The sequence below is a fragment of the Musca autumnalis genome, unplaced genomic scaffold (assembly GCF_047663935.1).
Source record: "Musca autumnalis isolate F117 unplaced genomic scaffold, ASM4766393v1 scaffold_1, whole genome shotgun sequence".
In the NCBI taxonomy this organism is placed as follows: domain Eukaryota; kingdom Metazoa; phylum Arthropoda; class Insecta; order Diptera; family Muscidae; genus Musca; species Musca autumnalis.
In genome coordinates this window covers 108,087,132-108,113,750 of record NW_027411644.1, presented here as the reverse complement: position 1 = coordinate 108,113,750, position 26,619 = coordinate 108,087,132, and the positions used below count along the sequence as shown (strand labels likewise).

The following is a 26,619-nucleotide window of genomic DNA, read 5'->3' as shown; positions in this document are numbered from 1 at the left end:
CGTGTTCCGGGAAGACGGAAAACTTACTCGCAATTTTATTCGGTATTCCCCAATTTTATATATTTCGAGGGATTTTTTTGTGAATTTTTTTGAACAGAGATTGCTGTAATTTGGTGTTGTCAGAGGATAGAAAAGCTGGATGAAATTTAGTATTTTGGAACCTCAATGGCTAGAAAATTAACAATATATATTGGCTATCATCAGTTAAGATATTCTGCTCCTCAAGGAATAAACCTAAACATAGAGGAAGAGCTTAGTAATTTCATACAGTTCGGGGTGGAGGTTATAAAAGCTCATGCCGGCAAACCTTAACTCCGTTCTTAGTTGTTTGTATCTGACTTTGGTTCCAATAGTCTTGTAAAGCATCACTGCCCCCATAGTACATATCAAGAACCTATTAAAACCAGTCCATGGACAGTCACTTCATCCATTCAGTGAGCGTGGATATTAGAGTACTCAGCATTTTTATGTAGCCTATTCCCACACTGCATGTGAATCATTCTCATTTTTATTTCATATTTAAATTTGATTTCAAATTAAAATTAGATTCCCTCACCGCAAACGTTTTTTACGCAGCTCGTTTAAACTTTCTTCACTTATTCATCAGTCAGCTTGCGATAGGCTAAAAACACGTTGTAAAAAAACAATGTCGGATACATTTTTTCACTGTAATTTTGCAGAGCATTTGCGATTTGGACATGTTTTGGAAATATCTGGTAAAGCAAAGGAGGATGCTAAGAGGTAAAGTTACCAATGCCAACGTTATTTTACAAACTTCAATGACGACCATTAATAATGCCGCTTTCAGATTTCAAATAACACTTAGGACCGGCGACGGTGAAGACTCCAATATTGGCCTCCAGATCAGTGTTAATTTCCTCAAAGACATGATTCTCTTGAAAAAGTACATTAACGGAGAATGGTGTGATGAAGAATCAAAGGCATTTGAAACCTCACAATTCTCCGAAGAATTCCGCATCTATATCGTTATGGCTGATGAGAAATTCCACATAAGCATTAACAACACGCTAGATATTTCCTATAAATATCGCCTGCGTTTAAGTCTTTTGACTCAGCTGGAAATTGATGGTGGTGGTTTGGAATTGGTGCGTCAGGTGGATCATCGAAAATATTTTCCATTTGTATGGCCACCCATTCAATCATTTGAAGAACGTTTACATTTTAGTGGCGATGTACCGATGTCATTTAAAGCTGGACATGTAATGATTGTTGGAGCAGAGATGGATGGCAATGAAAATGGCTCGTTGATTGCCCATTTGCGAAATATCAATGACCCAGAGAGACAAGAATTACATTTGAGGGTTAATTTTCAGAACAAAACTGTGATCCTGAATTCGAAGACTATTCCAGATGGAGATCATTTTAGGTGAGTCAGAAAATTTTGATATTTGTGGGGAAATTTTGGATTTTTGGAATAATAGTTAAAAAAACTTGCACTTATCTAGTTTGACCCAATTGCCTTTGAAATTTCTTAACTCATTTTTACCGTTCTAGTTTTGATGACGAGGAACAGCTTGGCGATTTTCCATTCGACGATTTTACGCAACCATTCAAGTTGGCCCTGGCCTTTGGAGAAAATGAATTGAAGCTTGCCAAGGATGGTGTATATTTATTTACCTTCCCCTACCGAACACCAAATGTTTTAGGTTTTATTGGTGGTTGGAAAATATTTGGAATAGATGACCTAACTGTGAAAATTACTGAATTGAATCATATTCAAATGGAGGATATTTCATGTGTTGGATTTGAAAAATATTCCCAGTTGGAGGTTTGAAATAATTAAAACTAAAAAAACTAAAAAATAAATATTAACTAAACCATTCCATCTTTATTTGTTTAAATTCTTTCTTCTTCATATGAAAAAGTAAAATGATAAAAAAACAAGTAAAAAATATCAGTCGGCTTTGCCGACAGAAATATACCCTCAGCCAACTTGAAATGATACTTTCATCTACGGACAGATCGACACAATTGTTGAAATTTGTGGGGGAGGGACCATAAAGAGAAGATCGATATCGCCCATTTTAGAAGTGAAACTAAATTTAGACAAAATATTAGGACATCCAACGTTTGGACCAATTTGGTTGCCCTCTTCAAGGGATATCGTGCATACCATTTTAGTGGCATTATTTAAATATTGGAGGGAAGTACAGGAAGTTGTTGCCAATCTTCCAACTGAAACTAAGTTTGGACACCTTTTGGGCTGTTTTCTCAAGAAGTATGGACAATATTGATGTCGTTGTATAGCAGATACAGCTCGTGGTTCATGCGACGTCGATATTCACCGTCAACGCAGATTGTTCCGTAGATCTTTCGAAGAATTTTTCTCTCAAAAACACCAAGCATGGCATGTCTGCTTGCGCAAGTACCCAGGCTTCGGAGCCATACATCAGCACGGGTAGTATCAGTGTTTTGTAGAGCGTTATTTTTGTTTGAAGAGATGTGGCTTTGTTTTTGAACTGCTTACTTAAACCAAAGAGGCATCTGTTGGCCAATATAATTCTTCTTTTTATACCCTCCACCATAGGATGGGGGTATATTAAGTTTGTCACTACGTTTGTAACTACTCGAAATAATCATTGTAGACCCCACAAAGTATATATATTCTTGATCAGCGTGCAATTCTACATCGATATAGCCATGTCCGTCCGTCTGTCCGTCTGTCCGTCTGTCCGTCTGTGGAAATCACTCTAGCGTCCGAACGGATTGACGTAGGTTGATGAAATTTTGGGAAAATATGTTATATTTACGTAGGACTTTTGGTATTGAAAGCGGGCTATGTAGGTCCACGCTTTCGTATAGCCCCCATACAAAATGACGCGTGACGCGTCGTCGTTTTAAGGAATTTTTAAGATATTTGGCCCATTTTACCACCAAATTGGTTGTAATTTGGTACTTTGTGTCTCCAGGGGCCACAAAATATTCCTACCAAAGTTGGGTTATATAGGTCCACGTTTTGGTATAGCCCCCATATAAGGCCCCATATAAAGTACGCGTCATTTTAATATATTTTGAATGTATTAGACCCATTTGACCACAGAATCGGTTGTAACTTTGTATTTTGTGTCTCCAGAGGCCACAAAATATTCCTACAAAGTTGGGTTATATAGGTCCACGTTTTGGTATAGCCCCCATATAAGGCCCCTTATAAAGTACGCGTCATTTTAATATATTTTGAATGTATTAGACCCATTTGACCAAAGAATCGGTTGTAACTTTGTATTTTGTGTTTCCAGAGGCTAAGAAACATTTCTACCATAAAATGTTTATATAGGTCCACGTGTTGATATAGCCCCCATAATACAATATATCCCGATTTTCGACATTTTGAACGTTTTAGCCTCATTATCACACCGATATGGCTGAAATTTGGTATTTAGTCTTCTTTAGGCGTATAAAACTTTCCCCCAGAAATTTGTAGGTATAGGTCCACGCCATCATATAGCCCCCATGGAACGGTACCTTCCGAATTTCGGTATTTTAAAGGTTGTGGCCACATTAATACACCAAAACGGCTGAAATTTGTGGTGGAGGGTATAAAAAGTTCGGCCCGACCGAACTTAACGCTTTTCTTACTTGTTATTTCACAACTGATGTCGTTTGTTGTGTTTACTGAGGTGCCGAGGTAGACGAAGTCTTTTACTACCTCAATATTATAGGAACCAACTTCTACAGTCGGTCCGAGCTCAATGGACGCATTGCGCGTCGACACCATCAACTTTGTCTTCTCACCGTTTACCGCCAGACCCACTTTAGCAGATTCTCCTTCGACCTTCATAAAGGTATCAGTTACTTCTTTTACTGATCGGCCTATGATGTCTATATCATCAGCATAAGCAAGTAACATGTGACTATTGGTGTAGATTGTGCCACTTCTTTTGACGTTTGCCTCTCGTATAACCTTTTCCAGCAGGATGTTAAAGAGATCACACGAAAGGCTGACTCCTTGTCTGAAACCTCTTTTGGTACTAAAGTCTTCTCAATGGTGGACTTGCCAGGTCTAAAGCCGCATTGGTATGGTCCAATTATCTCGTTGACCATAGGCTTTAGTCGTTCGCACAATATCCCTGACACGATCTTGTAGGCAATAGGGAGTAGATTTATGCCCCTATAGTTAGAGCATACAGTCTTATCTCCCTTCTTGTGGACGGGGCACAGGATACTCAGGTTCCAATCGTCGGGTACTCGTTCTTCCTGCCAGATGGTGCTAACTAGCTGATGAATACACCTTATCAGCGTGTCGCCTCCGGTTTTGAACAGCTCGGCTGGTAAGCCATCGGCTCCTGCTGCCTTATTATTCTTCAGCCGATTTATTGCTGTCTTTACCTCATCTTGGCTGGGCGGTATACATTCAATATCATCTTCTGGGATTGGGACTGTGGTATCTTCGTCGTCTTCGCTGCTATTGGATACCAACAGTTTTGAAAAATGTTCTTTCCATATCCTGAGTACACAATCTGTATCAGTTACCAAATTACCTTGCTGGTCTCTACAGGAGGATGTGCCTGTACCACAGCCATCAGTTTGATGCTTGACTCTTTGGTAGAATTTTCGGACTTCATTCTGGCTCCTGTACATCTCGATTTTTTCACCCTCCCGCTTTTCCATCTCTCTCTTTTTCCTGCGGAAAAGACGTTTCTCCTCTCTCCTTTTCTCCCTGTATCACTATCGTGCGCTACGCGTTGCTACGGATTGTCAAGTAGCCCCATATGCCGCATTTTTCTCTTCGGTGGCAGCACGACACTCCTGATCATACCATGGATTCCTTGGTGGAGGCCTCTGGTATCCAAGTATGGATTTTGCGGCTGTTTGCATGGAGTGGGCAATGCTCTGCCATTGTGCTGATATGTTATCGGGATGAGGAGTGTTTTGATTAAGCAATTGGGCTAGTTGAGTGGAATATGCTGTGGCTATCTGTTGTGATTGCAGCTTACCGATGTCTAACTTTCGTGTTGTGTCTGTTCGTACTTTGTTTGCTACGTTTAAGCGGGTGCGTACCTTTGCTGCAACAAGGTAGTGGTCCGAATCAATGTTTGCGCCTCGGAACGATCGTACATCCAACACGCTCGATGAATGTGTTCCATCTATCACAACATGATCAATTTGATTTCTTGTTTTCTGATCTGGAGACAGCCAGGTGCCCTTATGAATATCGAGATGATTAAATCTGGTACTGCTAACTACCATGTTTCTTGCAGCTGCAAAGTCTATCAGCCTCATACCATTGTCAGATGTTTCACTGTGGAGGCTGAATTTCCCGACTGTTGGGCCAAAGATATTCTCCTTTCCAATTTTGGCATTAAAATCGCCTAGAATGATTTTAATGTCATGGGCAGGGCAACTGTCATATGTTTCTTCTAAGCGCTCGTAAAATATATCTTTGGTCTGTTCGTCCTTTTCTTCAGTGGGAGCATGAGCGCAAATAAAGCTGATGTTGAAGAATTTAGCTTTTATTCGAATTGCAGTAAGTCTTTCATTCACTGGAGTGAAGCTGGAGACCAGATGTTTTAACCTCCGACCAACTACAACTCCGCAACCAAACTCGTGCTTTGTGTCATGGCAGCTATAATACAGTGCGTCACCTTCAGGTGTTGTTGTGACGCCTTTCCCAATCTATCGTATTTCCTGTATGGCAGTAATATCGGCCTTGTACTTTTCAAGTACGTCTGCCAATGCGAACACTGCACCTTCTCTATAAAGAGTGCGAACATTCCAGGTGCAGATTCGCAGATCATGGTCCCTAAAACGTTTGCGAGGTTCGTCAACTTTAGAGGGGGTTGTTTTTCTTTTCTTTCGTTTTTTCATAGTATGCTGTTTTTTCTAGGGGAGGGTTACTAACCCGACGCCCAAACCCAAGTTTTTAACGTTCTTATGGGAGAACGCGCGGCACATGTTAGCTCACTACCTTTAACGGGTGTTAAAGGCAGTTCCCCAGGTGACACCACGGGGAGGTCAGTGTCCACTTGAGATGAAAGAGGGACCAAGATAAATCCTGGGCTTTGCCATGTTAAAACCGGTCAGGTATCTTCCATCCCCTACGTCACCCGAGGGCTTTAGATTTAGACATTCAAATAACCGGATCTGACCGCCAGGTGTACACAATATATCACAAATATTTTAATAAAGTTATCCACTCCCCACCAAAAATCAAAATGTGAGCGCCGAATTTTAGTTTAAGGGGTTATCCCTTCTTATATATTTCAGAAAAAAATAGAAAGTATAAATAGCATAGAATATGTGGTCAAATAAGTCGATCGGAACAATATTGCCTTAGTATGAGCGTTCGATGGGAACAATTTATTATATGTTGTATGCAGCATATAAACTGTGTTTTTCTCGAAATAGGCCACACAAATATATGACATTTGGTTTATTAGTTTTCGAGCTAGAGTTGGCACCGCAACATGCTTTAATACAAACAGGGTTTTGTAGACGGCCTCAAAACATTGCAATATTTTTCTCTTTCATATGAAGAAAAAAATCTGCCAAAAATTTACGTAGTTTTCTAGAAAAAGAAAAAATCATAAAAAATTGCCTTTATTGAGCTTTACAATTGGGGGGTCTCCTTTTAAGGCTAAAAAATGTTGGCTTACATCCAGTTTGAAAGTTGGTCATGTATTGTTTATAATTTTTATTGCATGTAGTCCTTATGATTGGATTGCCCCTTCATTTTCACATATTTTGAATGCTTAAAGATTTTCTCAAGGAGGAGAATTCCGTCCTCAATTTGCTCGTGCAAAAAAAAGGAAAACCGACAAAAACTTTGCTATTTTTCAATGTAAGATTCGGCAGAAACAATATTGATATGTCGAATGTATTCGAAAGAATGCCCTTTCTAATGAAAATGTAAGGAAAAACTAACACATTAGCCTATATAGGCTAAATATAGGAAAAAGTTAAAAATTTGTGCACATTTTATTCATTTTTAGTGGTATAGAAATTCACTATCGGAGTCGACCCGGAGTCGGAGTCGGATCCGGAGTCGTGAAAAAAACTCGTCTGGAGTCGGAATCGGAATCGGAGTCGAGCCAAAAATACCTCGACTCCGAAACCCTGGTATATACCCTCGTTAGCGTTTTCTCAGAAGAGGATAAAATACTCCTCTTTGCTGAAAACTTCCAGTAACATGTGAACCGTTGGCTTAGACCGGCGAGGAATCTCGTCTTATCTAATTTTATTTTCTGTTGGTCCCGTGATTTATTTTCTGAATGTGCCTTATTTTGCCGATCTCTGGCAATAATAGCATTATAGGATAGCTAGCATTAACTGCGAGGTACTTGGCCCGGTTTGCTATAACCATTAGTTGGGCTATAATTTGTAATTAATACCTAGGTTTTGCGTGATGGTGTCAGATACTTTTTATCTATGAACAACATAAATTCATTATTTCATCCAGTGCAGTTGTGAACGGTAGGGGTGACAGACAAACTGCAAAAATCAGAGTTCGAAAATAAACAGTACACTAACATGGGGTACCGCTCCGAGTGTAGTATCACTAAAATATTTTTTAGCGTTAGTGTTCCGGAACACAAATACTAACAAATATTTTAGTGATACTGTTCCGAAGCACAACGATAATCGTAGTGTACCACATTTTGGTACACTAAAAACGTTGGGTACCGCAGTCGGAGCACTAAAAATCGTAGGGATCCGCAGTCGGAGCACTAAAAAATATTGTAATGATAATGTACCGCACAGGAGTTTATTATGATTTGTGAGGAAAATTAAATATTTTATGTTTTTGGGATAAATAAATACATATCTTTATAAAAAAAAATCAAATGTCTTTCGTTGGTAATGGCATCAGTTGAGAACTTCTGGACAGATTTGGATAATTCTCTTTTTGAAATGTTCTCCATAACCTAACTTATGTTTTTATGCAAAGAAAATTTTACCAGGCCACTGCTACGCTCCATTTTTTCAAATTTCAATTTTAATCTTTTCTACAAAAACTACTCAATTGATTTTCAGGGAATGTACAGGGAATTTCGGAAGAGGCGGGGTACTTCCCTTATACCCTATTTCTTTAAAAATGCTATATTTACAATAATAACGAATGTATCGGTTTGGAAATTAATTTGCTTGACAATTGTGGTTGTGTCTCCGACCTTATCCACTTTTTTAGGTCCCAAAGGCGTGACCACGCCTACTTTTTAAAATATGTCACATCTACAAAACTACTGAACCGATTTTTCTGCGAAATGACCAATGCCGCCACACTCAGGCACACGCACAGTTGATTGCAACATACTTGGAACATACTACGCTTGATGTGCTTGAGGTTTTTCAACCACCAAACGAATCATTCATTGTATCGTTCATGTGTTTCGAACTTTTTCGTTTTCTATCTGTTGTTGTGGAGTTGAGAACTTTTCGCTATTCATTTTGTTCGCACTCACGAATTTAAACAAAACAGCGAGTTCGTTCAACGTGGGTTATGATTTGTTCTGTATTGTTCCTATGGAAAATACGAAACGAAACCATTGGAAGTGTTTCATAAAGTATTTACGTACGCTGGAAACAATTGACTTATCGTCGGTGTCATGCTTAAGTGTTGCATACGCCATTTTTGACTTTTTGAGATACAGGTGGTTTCTAGGGTTTTCCGGTATGCTCTTTCTGAATTTCTAGTCGGCTTTCTCCAATCTGCTCTAGTTTCCGAGATATCCACGCCTCGATGGGAAAGCATAAAATTTTTTCAGTTATTAAATTAATATTTTAAAAACTTACAAGTTTTAAAACACATTTCAAAAATCAGAATTTTAATTTTCGATTTAGAAGTATTTAATTTATTGAGGCAAAGATGGAAAATTTTTTTGTCACTTTGTTCCATGTGATTTACAATATTTCACATTTGTGTCATAAGTGCGGATATGGAACAAATCGACAAAAAAATCTTTTTTTAAAAAAATCGCTATAATTTTTATATTCCAATACATATTCCTCTAAATTTTTGCAAATATGTTTTATACACTATTATTATACCCTCAGCCTTTAGGCTAAAGAGGGTATTTACACTTTGATACGACCAAAAATGTGCCTCATCGAAATAATGGTTTTAGACCCCAAGTATGTTTGTACGATATCCGTTTCAGACAATTTTGAGTTGATCTAGCAATGTCCGTCCGTCTGTCTGTCTGTCTGTCTGTCTGGCAGGCTGGTGCGCACGATAACTCTCGAACGGGTTAATCGATTCGGTTCAAATTTTGGGTATCGAAATATTTTGTCCAGATTCGATTTAAGTTCGAAGATGGGCCATATAGGTCCACTCCTTCAGGTACCTCCCCCACAAATGTGCAAAAATTGCCGCAAAACTTGTGCGCACGATAACTCTTGTAGAGAATAACCGATTTGGTCCATACTTTGCACATCGTATAATTTCTTCTAAACTTAGATGAGGTTCCAACATGGACTCAATCGGTCCACTCCTTCGGGTACCTCCCACACAAAATTTAGGAAAAGTTCAGTTTAGGACCTGGTCTCGAATCGCTTTGATTTTTGTTTACACAAGTTGTATTCGCTGTCCTCTATACGGCGCTGTAAGTTTCATTAGGGGCAAGTCCATAATTCCTGAGAAAATAGCCTGAAAGTTACAAAAACCCTATGACACCGTGTGTAGTGGTTAGAGCGCAAGATAACTCTCGAACGGATCTGCCGATTCGGTCCAAAATTTGGCTTTCGTAATATTTTGTCCAAACTTAGTTCAAGTTCAAAGATGGATTATATCGGTCCACTCCTTCTGGTACCTCCCCCACAAAAGTTCGAAAATGTTCGGAAAATTTGTGCGTACGATAACTCTTGAAGGGAGTAACCGATTTGGTCCATACTCTGCACATTATGAAATTTCTACCAGACTTAGATTAGGTTCCAATATGGACTCAATCGGTAAACTCCTTCGAGTACCCCCCACACAAAATTTCGGAAAGTTCAGTTTAGGACCTGCTATCCAATCGCCTTGGTTTTTGTTGTAACATCTTGTATTCAATGTCCACTATACGAAGGTACAAGTTTCCTCAGGGGCAAGTCCATACTTCCTGAAAAAATAGCCTGAAAGTTGAAAAACAAACCCTATGACACCATGTTTATGGGTGGAAGCGCAAGATAATTCTCGAACGGAAATGCCGATTCCGGCCAAAATTTGGCCTTCGTAATATTGTTTCCAAACTTACTTTAAGTTCGTAGATAAGCCATATCGGTCCACTCCTTCAGGTACCTACCCCACAAAAGTTCAAAAATATTCGGAAAAATTGTGCGCACGATAACTCTTGATGGGAGTGACCGATTTGGTCCATACTTTACACATTCTCATAATATCTACCAGATATAGATCAGGTTCGAATATGGACTATATTTGTCCACTCCATCCCGTACCTCCTATACAAAATTTTGGATAAGTTCACTTTAAGACCTGCTATTGAATCACTTTAATTTTTTTTTTTTTTTTTTTTATTTTAAAGTTTTTGCCTTTTTAGGGGCGAAGGCCATTATTTGTGAGATTTAATTAATTTAATTAATCGAGCTTTTTATTTAATTTTTGTTGAAGCAACTTACATTCGCTGCCTCAATTACGATGGTAAAATTGTTTCAGGGGCAAGTCCATACTTCTTGAGAAAACAGCCCGAAGGGTGCAAAAACCTCCAATGGCACCCCCATGGTCTATGTCGGTCCATTCCTTTAAGTACCTTTTCCGCAAAATTTTTGAACTTTAATCCTAATCAACATTTTTGTCGGTTCATACGACCCCCTAAATACGTATGTTTTTTGTGAAGAAGGTGTTTCAATTTGCACAGGCTGAGGGTATATCTCTGTCGGCAAAGCCGACTGATACTTTTTTACTTGTTATTGTGTATTTTTATAATGCTATTGTTGTTGTTGCTGTAATTATTGTATCTGTCCAACTAATCACTGCGTCACATTTCACTTGTTTTCGTGATACTTAAGTATTTGGTAAAGATTCATGCATTGTGTTCATAATAAATTGGTGGCAACGGAATCATGCCAAGCTAGAGGTTTTTTTTTTCTATTTTTTGCATATATTTTACCTATAATTAAGAACCTTAAGAATGAATTTCAAGCAGATAGTTCAGGTTTATCCTATTTATATCCGAGTGTCAACCCAAATTGTCTTTAAAAAAAAAAAAAAATAATAAAAAAGCGCATCAGTATATTGGCATTGACTACAAAAATAAATCGTACTAGCTCGAAACTTCATAAATATTTGTAAGCACAAAAGCAGACAATTACATTTATGCACTCTTACTTAACAGAAAATGAAAAGTTTGAAATAAAATTTGCTGTTTTGGAGTTTTATATTAAATTACTAGATCAAAATAATAACGGAATAGACTATAAAAGTGACCCAAATACCCCCCTTTATTACAACTCTTCTTTTGTTATAGTTTGGATTTTGCGTACAGATTTATAGCGTTTCGGCAAACTTAAAGTTGCAAGTAATGATTAAAATTGAAGGAGGACCTTCTTTGTACACGTTGTGCCTTAACCAAATGTAAATGGAAGGTGCTTACACCTGAGAAGTTTTTGCAGATTCTGAAACTACAATGCTCATAGATGAGAAATATCAAGAAACAAAAAAATCGCCGGAGGGATTTTAAAATAAATCGCGATTTAAATTCACATTTTTAGGTGTCCTTTAGGTTTTTACGATTTTGCTTGGAAACCGTGAGTCCTATGTAAATGGGCCTGGAGAAAATATTGTAGCCTTGAAAATTCTCCACAAGATTAACCTTTATGATATTTTCGTAGGTTTTACGGTTTTTGTGATATAGAAGTTCAAATTGAGACAATGCACTGACTGTATTGACCCCTTATAAAACAATATCATGCTCAGTGCGCCTTAACTAACATTTGATGAAAACCGCTTACACATTGGAAGATTTCGCGGATTCTGAAACAGCAATGTTTATAGATAAGAAAAATAAAATAAACAGAAAAAATCGCTGGGGGTTTTTTAAATAAATCGCGATCAAAGTTCACAATTTTAGGGTTTTTTAGAAAATGTTGTAGCTGTGAAAATTCTCTACAACACTGACCTTTAGGTTTTTTCGTAGGTTTTACTATTTTTGAGGTATAGAGGCTCAGTACAAATTTTTAGGTTTTTATCTAGAGTCTTCAAGATTTAGCTTGGGAACCGCAAGTCACATCAAAATGGGACTAAAGAAAATGTTGAAGCTGTGAAAATTCTCTACAACACTGGATGATTTATTTTTTTCTAGGTTGTACCATTTTCAAGATATATAATTTTAATTTGGGAAATTGCAGTAATGACATTGTTTTATAAGGAGGCGATACAGTCAGTGCATTGTCTCAATTTGACCTTCTATATCTCAAAAACGGAAAAATCTACGAAAATATCACAAAAGGTCAATCTTGTGGAAAATTTTCACAGCTACAACATTTTCTTTAGACAAATTTAAATAGGACTCGCGATTTCCAAGCAAAATTGTGAAAACCTAAAGAACCCTAAAAATGTAAACTTAAATCGCGATTTATTTGAAAATCCCTCCGGCGATTTTTTTGTTTCTTGATATTTCTCATCTAAATTATTTAAGGCGCACCGTGTGTATTAACGTTTAGTGTGAAAATTACACTTTTAATGCATGCAAATTGTTTTTTTTGCGTTTTCAAATCCATCCAATAGTAAAAGAAAGGATGTAATAATGGCGCTTAAACTACTAAATATAATAACTCCATATAAGGTAACCTCAAACGAAGTTTTGCTATTATGAACCAGGTATTACATTTTCCCAGACTTGTAGAATGTGACCCCGATTTAATAGTAACAGATTGGAATTTGCTAAGACTCGGTGAAACTATACTTTCTTTCATCTCAAAGAATACATCTTATAATACCTTTGGAATTTTTGTTGTTGAAAAATAGTGTATATTCTTGAGGTAAATAAATGGCTATCTGCGAAACCATCTTTTTGTAAAAGCGTTTTGCGGTGCCAACGATAGCTCGAAAACGGATGGGCCGATCATAGTATATTTTTGTAAGCGTTTTAGGAATCTAATAAAACAGAATTAAAAAAATATTCTTAAAAAAATTTAGCTGTCAAAGCCAAATTTCGACTTTACCGAAACAAATTGACTGTTTTTGTCAAAAAATTGGGCAAAATAATTTTTTTAATCTGTCTCGCTTAAAGGCAAGCGTTTTATGTATGTATTTAATAAGCTTACATGAATAATATAATAAGGTCATATGAAGATCGGTCAATTCGTTTTAGAGCTATCGTTTGGACCGTCTTCAAAAACGCCGTTTCGAGAAACACGCACTTAAAGTTTATATATATGCTACATTCAAATCACAATAAATTGTTTGCTTCCAATCATTATATCTCAGACAATTTTTTGCGACATACTACCTTTGCGTAAAAATAGACAACATTTTTTTTTCGATTTTTCTAAAAGTAATAAAAGGTATCTATGAGAAATATATATTTTTGTTTTAATTTTTAATGTTGGGCCGTTTTAGGTCGTTTTGGGCCGTTTTTAGGAAAAATTTGGGCCGAAAAAAATTTTTCGAGCGGCAACACTGATGAGCAGTGCGATAAAGAATTATTAAAAAAATTTGAGAACCAAGTAAAAGAAAATAAAGAAAAGCAACAACAACCAAGTGTTAGCTTACCATCAAACAACACGACAAACACTTGTAATGATAAATCTTCTCAACAGAATGTAATGATCAATAATGATAATGCAAAAAATAAAAACAAAAAAATTCCACCAATAAACATAATAGATATAGAAACAAAAGACTTAATTGAATTCATAAAAAATGGATTACAAATAAAAAATTTCAGTATTAAGGAATACCGAAATAAAAAATCATTATTAATGAACTCCCTAGATGATTTCTTAAGAGTGAAAGCATATCTTGAAAAAACTAAAGCAAGCTTTTTTACCTTTACCCCAAAGGGAATAAAAACTAAAACCTTTTTATTAAAAGGCTTAGACAAATCTTTAAGTACTGAAGACATTTTCAACGAACTATCTTCTTTACAAGACAATGAACTAAAAATTATTAAAGTGAGTCCATTCATCACTAAAAACAATAATAGTGCACATAAAAATGATTTACGTATATTTATGGTGCAAATATCTCCGGACAGTAATGTCCAAAAACTTAAAGCAATTAAATTACTATTCCATCGTAATATCTACTGGGATACCATAAGAAGACCTGAAATACCCCAATGTCGTAACTGTCAAGGGTTCTTTCACAGTGCCTCAAATTGCTATATGCCTTCAAAATGTGTCAAATGTGGAAAAGAACACGAAAAAGGGCAATGCACAATTAATAATGTTCCGATTGAAGAACGAGAAAAGCTGTACTGCATACTCTGCCAGAAATATGGACATCCTGCTTCATATAAAGGATGTGAACGCTATAAGGAGTTACAACAAAAACTTAGAAATAAGAAAAACATTATATCTAGTAATAGAAAAAATAATGTAAATTCATTTACAACCCCAAACATGAGTTTCGCTAATGTATTAAATGGAAACAACAATAATAATCTTAATAACTTACCCAACACTTCATTTATTGAAGAGCTAAAAAATATGATGTTAAATATTAACACACAAATACTAAACATGCAAAAACAATTACAACTGCAGGCTGCGCGAATTGACGCAGTTTTTTCCATGATTGAAGGATAATGATGACATCAAACAGTAATAGAAATACTCTTACCAAAAATCTTAAGATAATACACATAAATGTAAACTCACTAATTCGTATCAACAGAAGATACGACTTAGAACAATTCCTCAATAAGCATGACCCTGATATTGCACTTTTGAATGAGACCAAGCTTAGCCCTAGGCATGTTCTCCAATTCCCTAACTACAAAGTTGTTAGAAAAGATAGAAAGGATGCGATTCGTGGTGGAGGAACCGCCATACTAATAAAAGATACAATAAAACATTATCATTATACAAACAAAATAACAGAGTCGTTAAAGTGTTTAGAGGTTTGTTTAATAAAAATTCCAATGGCTCACAACAAGGCCCTTTTCGTAATTGCAGCATATTACCCTTCAGGTAATAATGACTCACAATTTATTCCTGATATAGATAATCTTTTACATTCACTGGATTTGCACAATTTAAACAATTACTACATAATAATGGGAGACTTGAACTGTAGGCACTCTGATTGGGGCAACTCTACCAATAATATAAAAGGGACAAAAATGAAGCAATGGTTAACTGATAATGAAATTCAACTTAGATGTAAATTTTACGCCACAGAGCTACCATCTTATCCAAGAACGGGATCTTTTATAGACGTATGTATCGCTGACTGTAGATTACATCTATCGAAACTTAATGATACCGTTAATTGTCTTCAAACTCTCGAATATGACAGTGATCATAACGCAATCGAAATTTATACGTCCTTAGACAATGTTCAAGAAAAGTTTACTTTTTTCCTTGTAGATGAAAAACACAAATATAACTATAAGAAAACAAACTGGATTAAATTCAAAGAAAAGATAATTAGGAAAATTAATCAAGGCGAGCGGATTCCTAATGATAGAAATTTAACAAACCAAGAGATTGATGATCATACAGATGAGATAGAGAAAATAATATTTGATACAATAAAAGCGGTTACGCCTAAAACAAAACTAGATCAGGGTATAGGCAAATTTACTAATACTATTATAAAGAAACTGCATTCCGAGAAAAGCAAAATAGTAACAATTATTAAAAGACATAACAGATTAGAGAGCGTACTCCATGATTCTACTATTATTTTTTTGAAAGCTAAACTAAAGTTAATTAAAAAACTTTTACACGAAAATTTATTAAACTCCATAAATAAATATGTACAAGAAAAGTTAACAAATATTGACCCAAAAGATTCAAGTAACATGTTTAAAGTAATAAAAAAGAATTTCAAAAAATTTAAACCCTTAAATTTAAAATACATTAAAATACCAAATAACTCTGAACATATTCTCAATAATGTGAATATACCATTAGAAAGTGTTGTAATTGATGATTCGCAAAATTATATAATACGCGAGCCAGTACAAATGTTAGATACAATTGGATCTTGCTTAGAAAATATTCATTCAAACAAAACTCTAGATAATAGAAATAATTTACATTTACAAGTAAACAATTTTTTTGAGAGATTCCTTGAAATCAAAGAAACATTTGAAAGAAACAGAAACACCTTAGTAACATTTATTAGTGATTTTAAAGCTGATTCGATAGACGAGACCAATAATAGAGATTACTTTGTAACAAGAGAAAAAATATTATATATATTCCATAAACTAAAACCAAAGCTGTCTTCAGGAGAAGATGAAATCCCAAACATTGCTTTAAAAAACTTACCTGAACAACTCATCTTCGAATATTGTTGTTTATTTAACAATATGTTAAATAACTCTTATTTTCCCAAAAAATGGAAAAATGCTAAAGTCGTTTTATTACCAAAAAAAGACAAAGATTGCAGCAACCCCAAAAATCTAAGACCAATCAGCCTACTCCCAAATATAAGCAAAATTTTCGAAATGTGTATTAATAATAATATCAACAAATTCTGCATAGAGAATAACCTTTTCAGTGAAAAACAATTTGGATTTAAACATAATCATTCTACCATCAATGCTATACATGTTCTTACATCTGATATTAACTGGAACTGGAATAAGGGTCTTTATACTGGTGCGTGTTTAATTGACATGGAAAACGCTTTTGATAGCATATGGATTCCGGGTTTAATATTCAAGCTAATGGTCTATGAATTTCCATTGAACCAAATTATTCTTATCCATAATATGATAAATGAAAAAACTTTTAGAGTATATCACCAAGACTCAGTGAGTCGAAATAAGTTCAAAATAATCAATGGTTTACAACAAGGAACAGTTAATTCCCCGATACTTTTCAATTTGTATCTTCTGGACATTTTACAAAAAGTGGATAACATAATTTCCTTTGCAGACGATATAATCATCTATCACCCTGACAAGAAAGTGGAACAAATTAATAAAAACCTTCAAGACAAGTTTCACAAAATAGAAAAATATGCAATGGATTGGAACATGAAAATTAATGTAGAAAAATGTGAGACTATTCTATTTAGACCTCCTGTTAACAAATGCAACAATGATTTAAGAAATAACTGGAAAAACTTTGCAATTCAATCATGCACAAATAATAAAATACCGAATAAAGAAATAGTAAAATATCTAGGAGTCTACCTGGATAAATTTTTATATTTTAATAACCACGTTAACGAAGCTCTTCAAAAAGCCAGAAAAGCCTTTTTCATGTACAAGTCCCTTTTCTACTCTAAATTCATCAAAACTAATGTTAAAATAATTATGTACCAATCTCTTATTAGACCCATTATAACATATGGGTGTCCCATATGGTTTAATATATCTCCTTCAAACATGGAAAAAATTCGCGTATTCGAAAGAAAATGCCTCAGGGCATGCACATCGTTATTTAGATCACCACAAAGTAATTACATAAAATATATATCCAACAAAAAACTATATAATGCTGCTAATATATCAAGAATAGACACTTTCATTATTAACCTAATACGTAATACAATTGTTAGAAAAACCGACTGTTATTCAAACAATTTAATATTAGCCCCTTACTACATAAGCGATGAATATGTCTCAAAAACAATAAGTGAAGGATGGGTTCCACCAGAAGCATTTGTTTATTTAGATAAAAATAATAGAATAGAAAACGAAAACGGTATTCCTATTTTTTACCATATTTATAGAAGAGCTAATGTAAAAGCAATAGTCGATGTACCTATGACAAATTTAGATCTCAGGTTTGATAAAACCATACCTTATAAAGATTTTTATAGTGCACAAAAACCTAAATCACCAAAATTTTGGTGGCTATCAAATTAATTAATTTTTGTTTTTTCTTTTACTTCTGACTATTTTTATAAATTTAAAATATACAAGTAATGTTTTTTGTAATTCTGTTTTTTCATTGCAAAATATTATATTTAATCTGTATTAATATGGAAAATACAGGATCAAAAGTTGAAAATGCAAATCTATTCATAAAAATATTACTTGAGAGTCCGTTATTAGGACCGTTGTATAATGTAATTAATTATATTGACTGGTGTTTATAACAGTATGTTGTATGTATGATTATAAAATGAAGAATAAATAAACAGAAAAAAAAATCCTGTTTTGTTTCGGCCTCCTAAGCATAGATCCAAGGTTCGTCTGTGGCGATCTTACAATACGTCGTTTGAAGCACAACGATCGTTTTTATTCACAATTTCTTTGAACCAATCCACAAGATTGTCCCATTTTGCTGGATCTAACGAGAAAACCCTATTTTTGCGGTCAGATGTTCATGCAATATAGATGTTAGTTGGTGGAAGGAATGTCCAAGTATGCCTCTATCACACGGTATATAACATGGCTATCTTGCATTATCCGTTCACGCACGGCTTAATTTTTTTCCCCCACCACTTTCGTTTTTTGACTAGTGTCGGCCACAATTTTCTGCTTATTCTCGCCTACTGGCCTATTGCCTTCCAGAGTAAGTTCCCTAACTCTAGGGTCTTCAGGGTTCGTACGACGAGCCTCGTCACGTCCATTTCCTAGTCCCGTAGCCTCTGCTGTAAGCCATCGTGCGGAAACTTTTCTAAATACTTTTACGTTTTGTGATAACACAATAACATCCACTGGCCCTCTTGATCTCTTCTTCAACGGCAATTAATCCATCTATAAAACAAACATTCTTAAACGAATCTTTCTGTACAGTCCCATTGAACTTCAGCTCATCACCTTAGTTACATTTTCTCAGCGTTAAGCCCATATTGTACAATTCTAAATTAAACTACTTAAGCCTTTTTTTTTCTTATATTTATTTCAGTTAGTTTAACAGTTCAGAATACCGTTCAAACCCATGACATTTAGGATGATCGCAAAGCAAATTGTCAATACCAAGCACACGAACAATCATGCCTTTTTGTCCTTCAATTTTAATTCCCGTCAAAAAGAGTAAAAGGTTCTCTGTTCGATATTTATACTTAAAAAGATATACACCATCTTTGGCCATTTTTAGGGAAGTGTTCGTAAATCCAAATGCCAATCTGAATGGCTTGGATTCTACATCAAAGGGAAAACTTCCCTTGGTTTCTTCGTCACCCCATCTAAATTGAAAATGAAAACATTTAATCACAAACAATATTCATATTTGAAAAAACGAACCGCCTCTACTTACTCTAACATGGCTGGATTATTTTCCGACTTCTTTGTGGGCAATTTGGAATTTCGTATAATTTTCTTTATATTGAATCTTACATTGATATGGACTTCAATGCGTTTAAAATTCTCGGAATTGCGAAAATCCATTTTAAACCAACCATCCATTTTACCCAATAATTTCATGGTCACCACCATGACATTACCCGGTTGCCAACGGCATGGTATGTCATGACTGAAATGTAAACTATTGTCTTCCGCAATTTGAACCGTTGGCCATGCTGCACTAAAATATTTACGATGATCAACTTGTTTAAGTGTCATAAAATTTCCATCGATTCTTATGTGACTTAATTTTGTCAGGAGGGCCTTGTAGGCAACAAATGAAAACGATTCTTCGTTGATTCCCACATAAAACTTATTCTCATCGACGGCTATTGTGATGCGAAAATTCTGACGAAATTTTTCCGTTTCATATTCTTCACTGTCCACTTCCACCCACTGGCCATCAAATCGTTTAAATATAATTTTTTCATTACCAACATCCACCAGCATATGAAATGGCGTATCGAATGTTTCTGTTTCGCTGCATTTTCCCATTGACAGGGAAATGCTGAACCTGAAAGTAGAAAATTTTCAAGTTGGCAACAACTTTTAGGTGTTTCAAAAATTCAAACCACTTGCCATGATTCTTCACTTTCTGCCTTGCCACCAATCTGCAGGAGATGACCAAAGCTCAAATTTTCTATGAGTTTTCCTTGAAACAACGCGGACATGTTGCAGAGCAAGACGTTTGCTTGACAGCTAAATAATACTATTTGTATGATTTTTTTTCCGCTACTCAACTATTGAAGGCATAATTTGTGATGCGCTTGGTTCTCATTTGTAACCCACAAACCGCATAATTTTTTACTTTGACGTATATTTATATTGCAGTAGGTAATTTTTCCAAACCACGAATCTAGAAAAAAATCAGAAGAATTGCAGCCGCCGCAAATAACGTTTTAAATGTTGCCGGAAGCAATGATGAACATAATAATACTGTTACGGAATTAGATTTAACTAATATCCGTGTAGACGTTGTTTTATTCTCCAGTACGATTTGTACCAAATAAAACAGGGTTCGTTTCAGATTACGTTTCTACAATGCTTTATTTACTTTGTTACACTTATTTGGAACAGACTTTAATTACAAATCACACAGCTTGTCTCTAGTTCTTTAACCGATCTGTTCAGTTCAATGCTTAAAACACAACTAACTCGCCGTTGCTGATTCCACCTGTATTTATCCCAAAATCTCCGTGTTCGAGAGTTATCCAGAACATCTGGTAACACCTCGAATCTGTGCAACGAACACACAAACGCACATTCGCACTAAGGGAACAACCATACTCATATACATGGGCGAAGATTGATACAAGTGGACAAGCACACTAATGACGTAATTACAACAACAAACAAATGCAAGAAATACAAGAGTAGCAAACTAAAGGATAATTACATGATTATGGCAAAAGAAACAAAAGCACATTAATGAAAGGTAAAGTAAGAACTAGAATGATGAAGAGAATTCTACATGGTAGTTGTTGTTGGTTAAATAAAGTAACTGCGTAATAAAAACTTTACGTTACAATTCAAATTTTTAAATTAACGGAAATTAAACTAAATTAACATAAACCTATCAGTTACATTCGTAACAATACATAAGCAACATAACACTCGTTTTTAAGTAATTTATTATAATAGAATAAAGAACGACCGAACTATCTTGCCCCTTGCCTTTTTGTCTTTAATCGGAAATAACTTAAGCATGAAAGCCAGTCGCTTTTGTGCCGAAGTCTTGACTCAATGATTTAGGTAAATTTGCTTGTATATATAACATTTGTCCCATAATCCGAACTATAGCGATCCGTTCATAAATAAACAAGGGAATACTAAATAAGCAACGACCTCAACCACTGCACCTAAGGGCAAAAGAAGTAAACATAAACCTTAATATACACATTGATGATCAAATCATCCCAACAATAAAAAAAAACCAAAATGCTAGGTGTCACTTTCGACAACCTGCAATACTTTTGCAAACATGCAGAGGGAATAACAGAAAATGCGGGGAAGCGCAACAAAATTCTCAAGGCATTAACGGGTAGCACTTGGGGGAAGGATAAAGAAACAATCCTTACCACCTACAAAGCCATTGGGCGTCCATTAATGGACTATGCGGCACCAATCTGGGCCCCAAGCATAAACAATTACCATTGGAGCAACCTTCAAACCATGCAAAACAATGCAATGAGAATAGCTACAGGTTGCCACTCAAAGGCACCTCAAAATCATCTCCACCATCATCAGACCAAGATGCTCCCGGTCAAAGAGCACTGCACTCTGCTCACGAGAGAACACGTAATAAAGTGTCAAAATCCAAACCACCCTAGCCATCGTAGCTCCAAAAACCCATTTAGCGAGAGGACCGAGCCCATAAGACAAGACTACCGCGCCGAACTTAAAAACATCCCCCAAATGCCCCCAGACCCGTCCCCCGAAGACATTGAAGTTGCCATGAAACATGTCCACACAGAGATGGTGCATAACTACAAATCATCATACACAAGCAATATTGTGCCTGGTGGAAGACCACCACCCATAAGTGATGATGAAAGGTCACTACCCAGAGATACCAGATCGGTACTATCACAACTCCGATCTGGTATCTACAGGTAGCTAAATAGCTACCTCTCAATCCTGAACCCGGACATCTCGGATGTTTGCCCAACTGCGGAGGTACCCCACACATCACGAGACACCTTTTTGCATGTCCAGCTAACCCGACTAACCTTACACCAGAATCGTTATGGACACATCCAGTCCGAGGAAGCGAGCTGGATGCTTAATGTCCCTCTAATCTTATTTTACTTTCTTTCTTTTACACAATACGATACATACTACACCTGTAGAGGCTACAACAACAATAACCACTGCACCTAGGATAGGCTACAGAAGACCAATCATCCAGAAGGCAAAACGAACAATAACAACAGGATCTTATTGCAATGACCTTTGGCACACGAAATAGGACGGTCGAAGAATGATAAGAGGCCTCCTACAGACTGATAAAGCGGGGTCTTCTTGTAAGAAACTACGAAACATGCCTCCTGTTTGAATGCTTGTACTTACTTACTTAGCTGGCCCATTACAGCAAATCTGTTCCATAAGCCGAACTAAGAAAAGATATCCAACTCGCTCAGTATACTGCTTCGCTTTCGGGTATACCGCGCCTTTTCACATCTTCATCCAGTTGTTTGCTCCATCTAAGCTTAGGCCTGCAAATTCTGCGTGCGCCGCCATGTGGCACGTATTTATACGACTTTTTAGCTGGTTCATCATCCCTCATTCTTATGATATGGCCTAGCCAACGCAATCGTTGCATCTCGATACGTTTATCTATACTGATGTCGTTGTACAGCAGATACAGCTCGTGGTTCATACGACATCGATATTCACCATCAACGCAGATTGGTCCATAGATCTTTTCAAGAATTTTTCTCTCAAACACAACAAACACTGCCTTGTTTGCGGCTTCGGAAGCATACATAAGCACAGGTAGTATCAGGGTTTTGTAAAGCGTTGTTTTTGTTTGACGAGATGTGGCTTTATTCCTAAACTGCTTACTCAGTCCGAAGTAGAATCTGTTGGCCAACACTATTCTTCTTCGTATTACACAACTGATGTTGTTGGTTGTGTTTACGGTGGTGCCGAGGTAGACGAAGTTTTCTACTACCTCAAAATTATAGGAACCAACCTCAACAGTTGGCCCGATCTCTATAGACGCTTTGCGCGTCGACACCATCAACCGTTTACCGCCAGACCCACTTTAGAAGATTTCCTTTCCACTTTTTCAAAGGTATCAGTTACTTCCTTTACCGATCGACCCATGATGTCAATGTCATCGGCATAAGCAAGTAACATATGGCTGTTTGTGTATATTGTGCCACTTCTTTTGACCTTCGCATCTGGTATAACCTTTTCCAGCAGAATGTTGAAAAGGTCACATGAGAGGCCGTCACCTTGTCTGAAACCTCTTTTGGTAATAAACTCTTCGGAGAGGTTCTTTCCTATTTTAACTGAAGACCGAGTATCAGTTAATGTCATTCTACAAAGCCGAATGAGCTTTGCAGGGATACCAAATTCAGGTATGGCTTGGAATACCTTTGAACGTAGGAGGCTGTCGAAGGCTGCTTTGTAATCGACAAAAAGGCGGTAAGTGTCGATCTACATCTCTTGGGTCTTCTCCAGGATTTGTCGCAAGGTAAATATCTGGTCAATGGTGGATTTGCCAGGTCTAAAGCCGCATTGGTATGGCCCAATTATTTCATTGACCATAGGCTTTAGTCCTTCGCAAATTATCCCTGACACTATGTTGTATGCAATAGGGAGAAGACTTATGCCCCTATAGTTAGAGCATACAGTCTTACCTCCTTTCTTGTGGACGGGACATAGGATGCTCAGGTTCCAATCGTCGGGTACTCGTACTTCCAGCCAGATTGTGTAACTAGCTGATGAATACATCTTATCAGCGTCTCGCCTCCGGTTTTGAACAGCTCGACTGGTAAGCCATCGGCTCCTGCTGCCTTATTATTCTTCAGCCGGTGTATTGCTGTCTTCTTTACCTCATCTTGGCTGGGTGGTATACATTGATGGGTGGTATCTTCGCCACCTTCCCTACTATTTGGAGAAATGTTCTTTCCATATCCTGAGCACCCTATCTGTATCAGTTACCAAATTACCTTGCTGGTGTCTCTACAGGAGGATGTGCCTGTACCAAAGCCATCAGTTTGATGTTTTACTCTTTGGTAGAACTTTCGGACTTCATTCTGACTCCTGTACATCTCGACTGTTTCACACTCCCGCCTTTCTATTTCTCTCTTTTTCCTGCGGAAAAGACGTTTCTCCTCTCTCCTTTTCTCCCGATACCTTTCTCGTGCGCTACGCGTTGCTACTGATTTTAGAGTAGCTCTATATGCCGCAATTTTCTCTGCGGCAGCAGCACGACACTCCTGGTCATACCATGGATTCCTTGGTGGAGGTCTCTGGTATCCAAGTATGGATTTTGCGGCTATTTGCATGGATTGGGCAATATTTTGCCATTGTGCTGATTTGTTATCGGGGCGAGAAGTGCTTTCATTAAGCAATTGGGCTAATTGAGTGGAATATGCTGTGGCTATCTGTTGTGTTTGCTGCTTACCGATGTCCAACTTCCGCGATGTATATGTTCGTGCTTTATTTGCATCGTGTGGACGGGTACGTACCTTTGCTGCACTACCTTGTTGCAGCAAAGGTACGTATCGAATCTATGTTTGCTCCTCGGAACGATCGTACATCCAACACGCTCGATGAATGTTTTCCATCTATCACAACATGATCAATTTGATTACTTGTTCTTTGATCTGGAGACAGACAGATGCTTGAATCTCGTACTGCTAACTACCATGTTTTCTATCATACCATTGTCTGATGTTTCACTGTGGAGACTGAATTTCCCGACTGTTGGGCCAACGATATTTTCCTTTCCAATTTTGGCATTAATATCGCATAGAATAATTTTAATGTCATGGCCAGGGCCATAAGTTTCTTCTAAGCGCTCGTAAAATATATCTTTGATCTGTTTGTCTTTGTCTTCAGTGGGAGCATGAGCGCAAATAAAGCTGATGTTGAAGAATTTTGCTTTTAATCGAATTGCAGCGAGTCTTTCATTCTCTGGGGTGAAGCTGGAGACCAGATGTTTTATCATCCGACCAACTACAAATCCGCAACCAAACTCATGCTTTGTATCATGGCAACTATAATACAGTGCGTCACCTTCATGTGTTGTTGTGACGCCATTCCCAATCCATCGTATTTCCTGTATGGCAGTAATGTCGGCATTGTACTTTTCAAGTACATCTGTCAATGCTTAAACTGCACCTTCTCTATAAAGAGTGCGAACATTCCAGGTGCAGATCATGGTCCTTAAAACCTTTTGGGGGTTCGTCAACTTTAGAGGGGTTTGTTTTTATTTTCATTCGTTTTTTCATAGTAGGCTGCTTTTTCTAGGGGAGGGTTACTAATCCGACGTCCAAACCCAAGTTTTTAACGTTCTTATGGGTGAACGCGCGGCACATGTTAGCTCACTACCTTTAACGGGTGTTAAAGGCAGCCACGGGTAGGTCAGTGTCCACTTGAGATGAAAGAGGGACCAAGATAAATCCTGGGCTTTGCCATGTTAAAGCCGGTCAGGACCGTTCCTTTTTATCTTCCATCCCCTACGTCATCCAATGCTTGTACTGCACGGCTATATTAAAGTAAGAAATATTCTTAAGAACTAAGTATTAAAATATGATTTAACCTAACTTAAACTAGTCTGTAAAAGAGAGAGGGAGAGTGCACATACGAACGCATCCGCCATACAATCGTATGGAGAGGTCATAAACACACTTCGTTATCTCACATGTGGCAAGCATACTCGCTACAGACGGTCATCATGCAATCCAAAGGCGGCCGGTTCTATGCACCGGGTTAACTCGAAGGATTTTTCGACCAGGGCCGTCACCTCGGTATGCCTGCTCCGACCTCTTCTGGTCCGTGTCGGGATAGAGATGAGCCCCGGGCCAGCATGGATCTGTTCCGTTTGCCAGATCCGCATCCACCATATGTCAGTATCGGTGAGATGTAACGGATGTATGGAATGGGTACTCTGGCCTTAGTCGCACCCGGGATTACAGCGATAGCTATGTTGCTGCTTGATGCGTCAGGACATCGCCCAGTGTGTCTTCAACTTCGTCGTCGTCGGAATACGAGACGCCCCCGCAGTCTCCCCAACAACAACAAATGCAGCATCTAACGCCGCAAGTTGTTGTTCAACGGCCCGGAAATGCATCATTCCTGAAATTCAATTGCAGCGGTCTCCGCAATGAGATCAGCGAAATTGTGGATTTTATGAGTCGGAAAAACATCATGGTCGCCGCGATGGTTACAACGTTTTGCGGAAGAATCACACAAGAAGCGGAGGAGGAGGACTTGCCTTCCTAATACATCCGTATGTCCAGTACAGACCTATCTCGCTTGAGCTTGTCTCTAGTGACCCATACATGGAATGTATGGGGGTAGCAGTAAAGTGTGGTACTGACGAGGTAGAGCTGCTTAATGTGTACATACCGCCGATGAATAGCTATGTCCGGCGTTATATGCCCGATATTAGTTCACTTTTAGAGGGCAATAACCGTCTTGCTCATCACGAGCTTTGGCTTTCCGTCCTAGGCGTACATCGCTGGCCGAGCAAATTGATAGCTCCACGTTGAATTGATAGATCTACGGTGAA

The 26,619-nt window shown here is 37.3% G+C and overlaps 2 protein-coding genes and 1 pseudogene across 2 annotated transcripts; 2 read left to right on the top strand and 1 right to left on the bottom strand.

The window, feature by feature from the left end:
- Positions 1–26,619, top strand: part of LOC141390741 (aquaporin-like) — a 434,687-nt pseudogene that overhangs the window by 312,874 nt on the left and 95,194 nt on the right.
- Positions 618–1,845, top strand: LOC141390738 (32 kDa beta-galactoside-binding lectin-like). Its single transcript, XM_073963685.1, has 3 exons — positions 618–741; positions 809–1,387; positions 1,516–1,845. Exons 1-3 carry the CDS (start codon positions 647–649, stop codon positions 1,793–1,795), a joined length of 954 nt encoding a protein of 317 aa, XP_073819786.1. The 5' UTR covers positions 618–646; the 3' UTR covers positions 1,796–1,845.
- LOC141390544 (32 kDa beta-galactoside-binding lectin-like) lies at positions 18,934–20,056 on the bottom strand. Its single transcript, XM_073963488.1, has 3 exons — positions 19,950–20,056; positions 19,285–19,884; positions 18,934–19,213 (listed from the first exon to the last, which is right to left on the bottom strand). The coding sequence occupies exons 1-3, from the start codon at positions 20,039–20,041 to the stop codon at positions 18,934–18,936; spliced, it is 972 nt and encodes a 323-aa protein (XP_073819589.1). The 5' UTR covers positions 20,042–20,056.

What these genes read in the sequence shown, in the direction of transcription:
- LOC141390738 (XM_073963685.1), top strand. Translation starts at nt 647, where the DNA reads ATGTCGGATACATTTTTTCACTGTAATTTTGCAGAGCATTTGCGATTT. An exon ending in GCAAAGGAGGATGCTAAGAG is followed by an intron (nt 742 to 808) that starts GTAAAGTTACCA and finishes TGCCGCTTTCAG; the next exon opens with ATTTCAAATAACACTTAGGA. An exon ending in CCAGATGGAGATCATTTTAG is followed by an intron (nt 1,388 to 1,515) that starts GTGAGTCAGAAA and finishes TTACCGTTCTAG; the next exon opens with TTTTGATGACGAGGAACAGC.
- LOC141390544 (XM_073963488.1), bottom strand. Translation starts at nt 20,041, where the DNA reads ATGTCCGCGTTGTTTCAAGGAAAACTCATAGAAAATTTGAGCTTTGGT. An exon ending in GCAGAAAGTGAAGAATCATG is followed by an intron (nt 19,885 to 19,949) that starts GCAAGTGGTTTG and finishes TTCTACTTTCAG; the next exon opens with GTTCAGCATTTCCCTGTCAA. An exon ending in AATAATCCAGCCATGTTAGA is followed by an intron (nt 19,214 to 19,284) that starts GTAAGTAGAGGC and finishes TTTTCAATTTAG; the next exon opens with ATGGGGTGACGAAGAAACCA.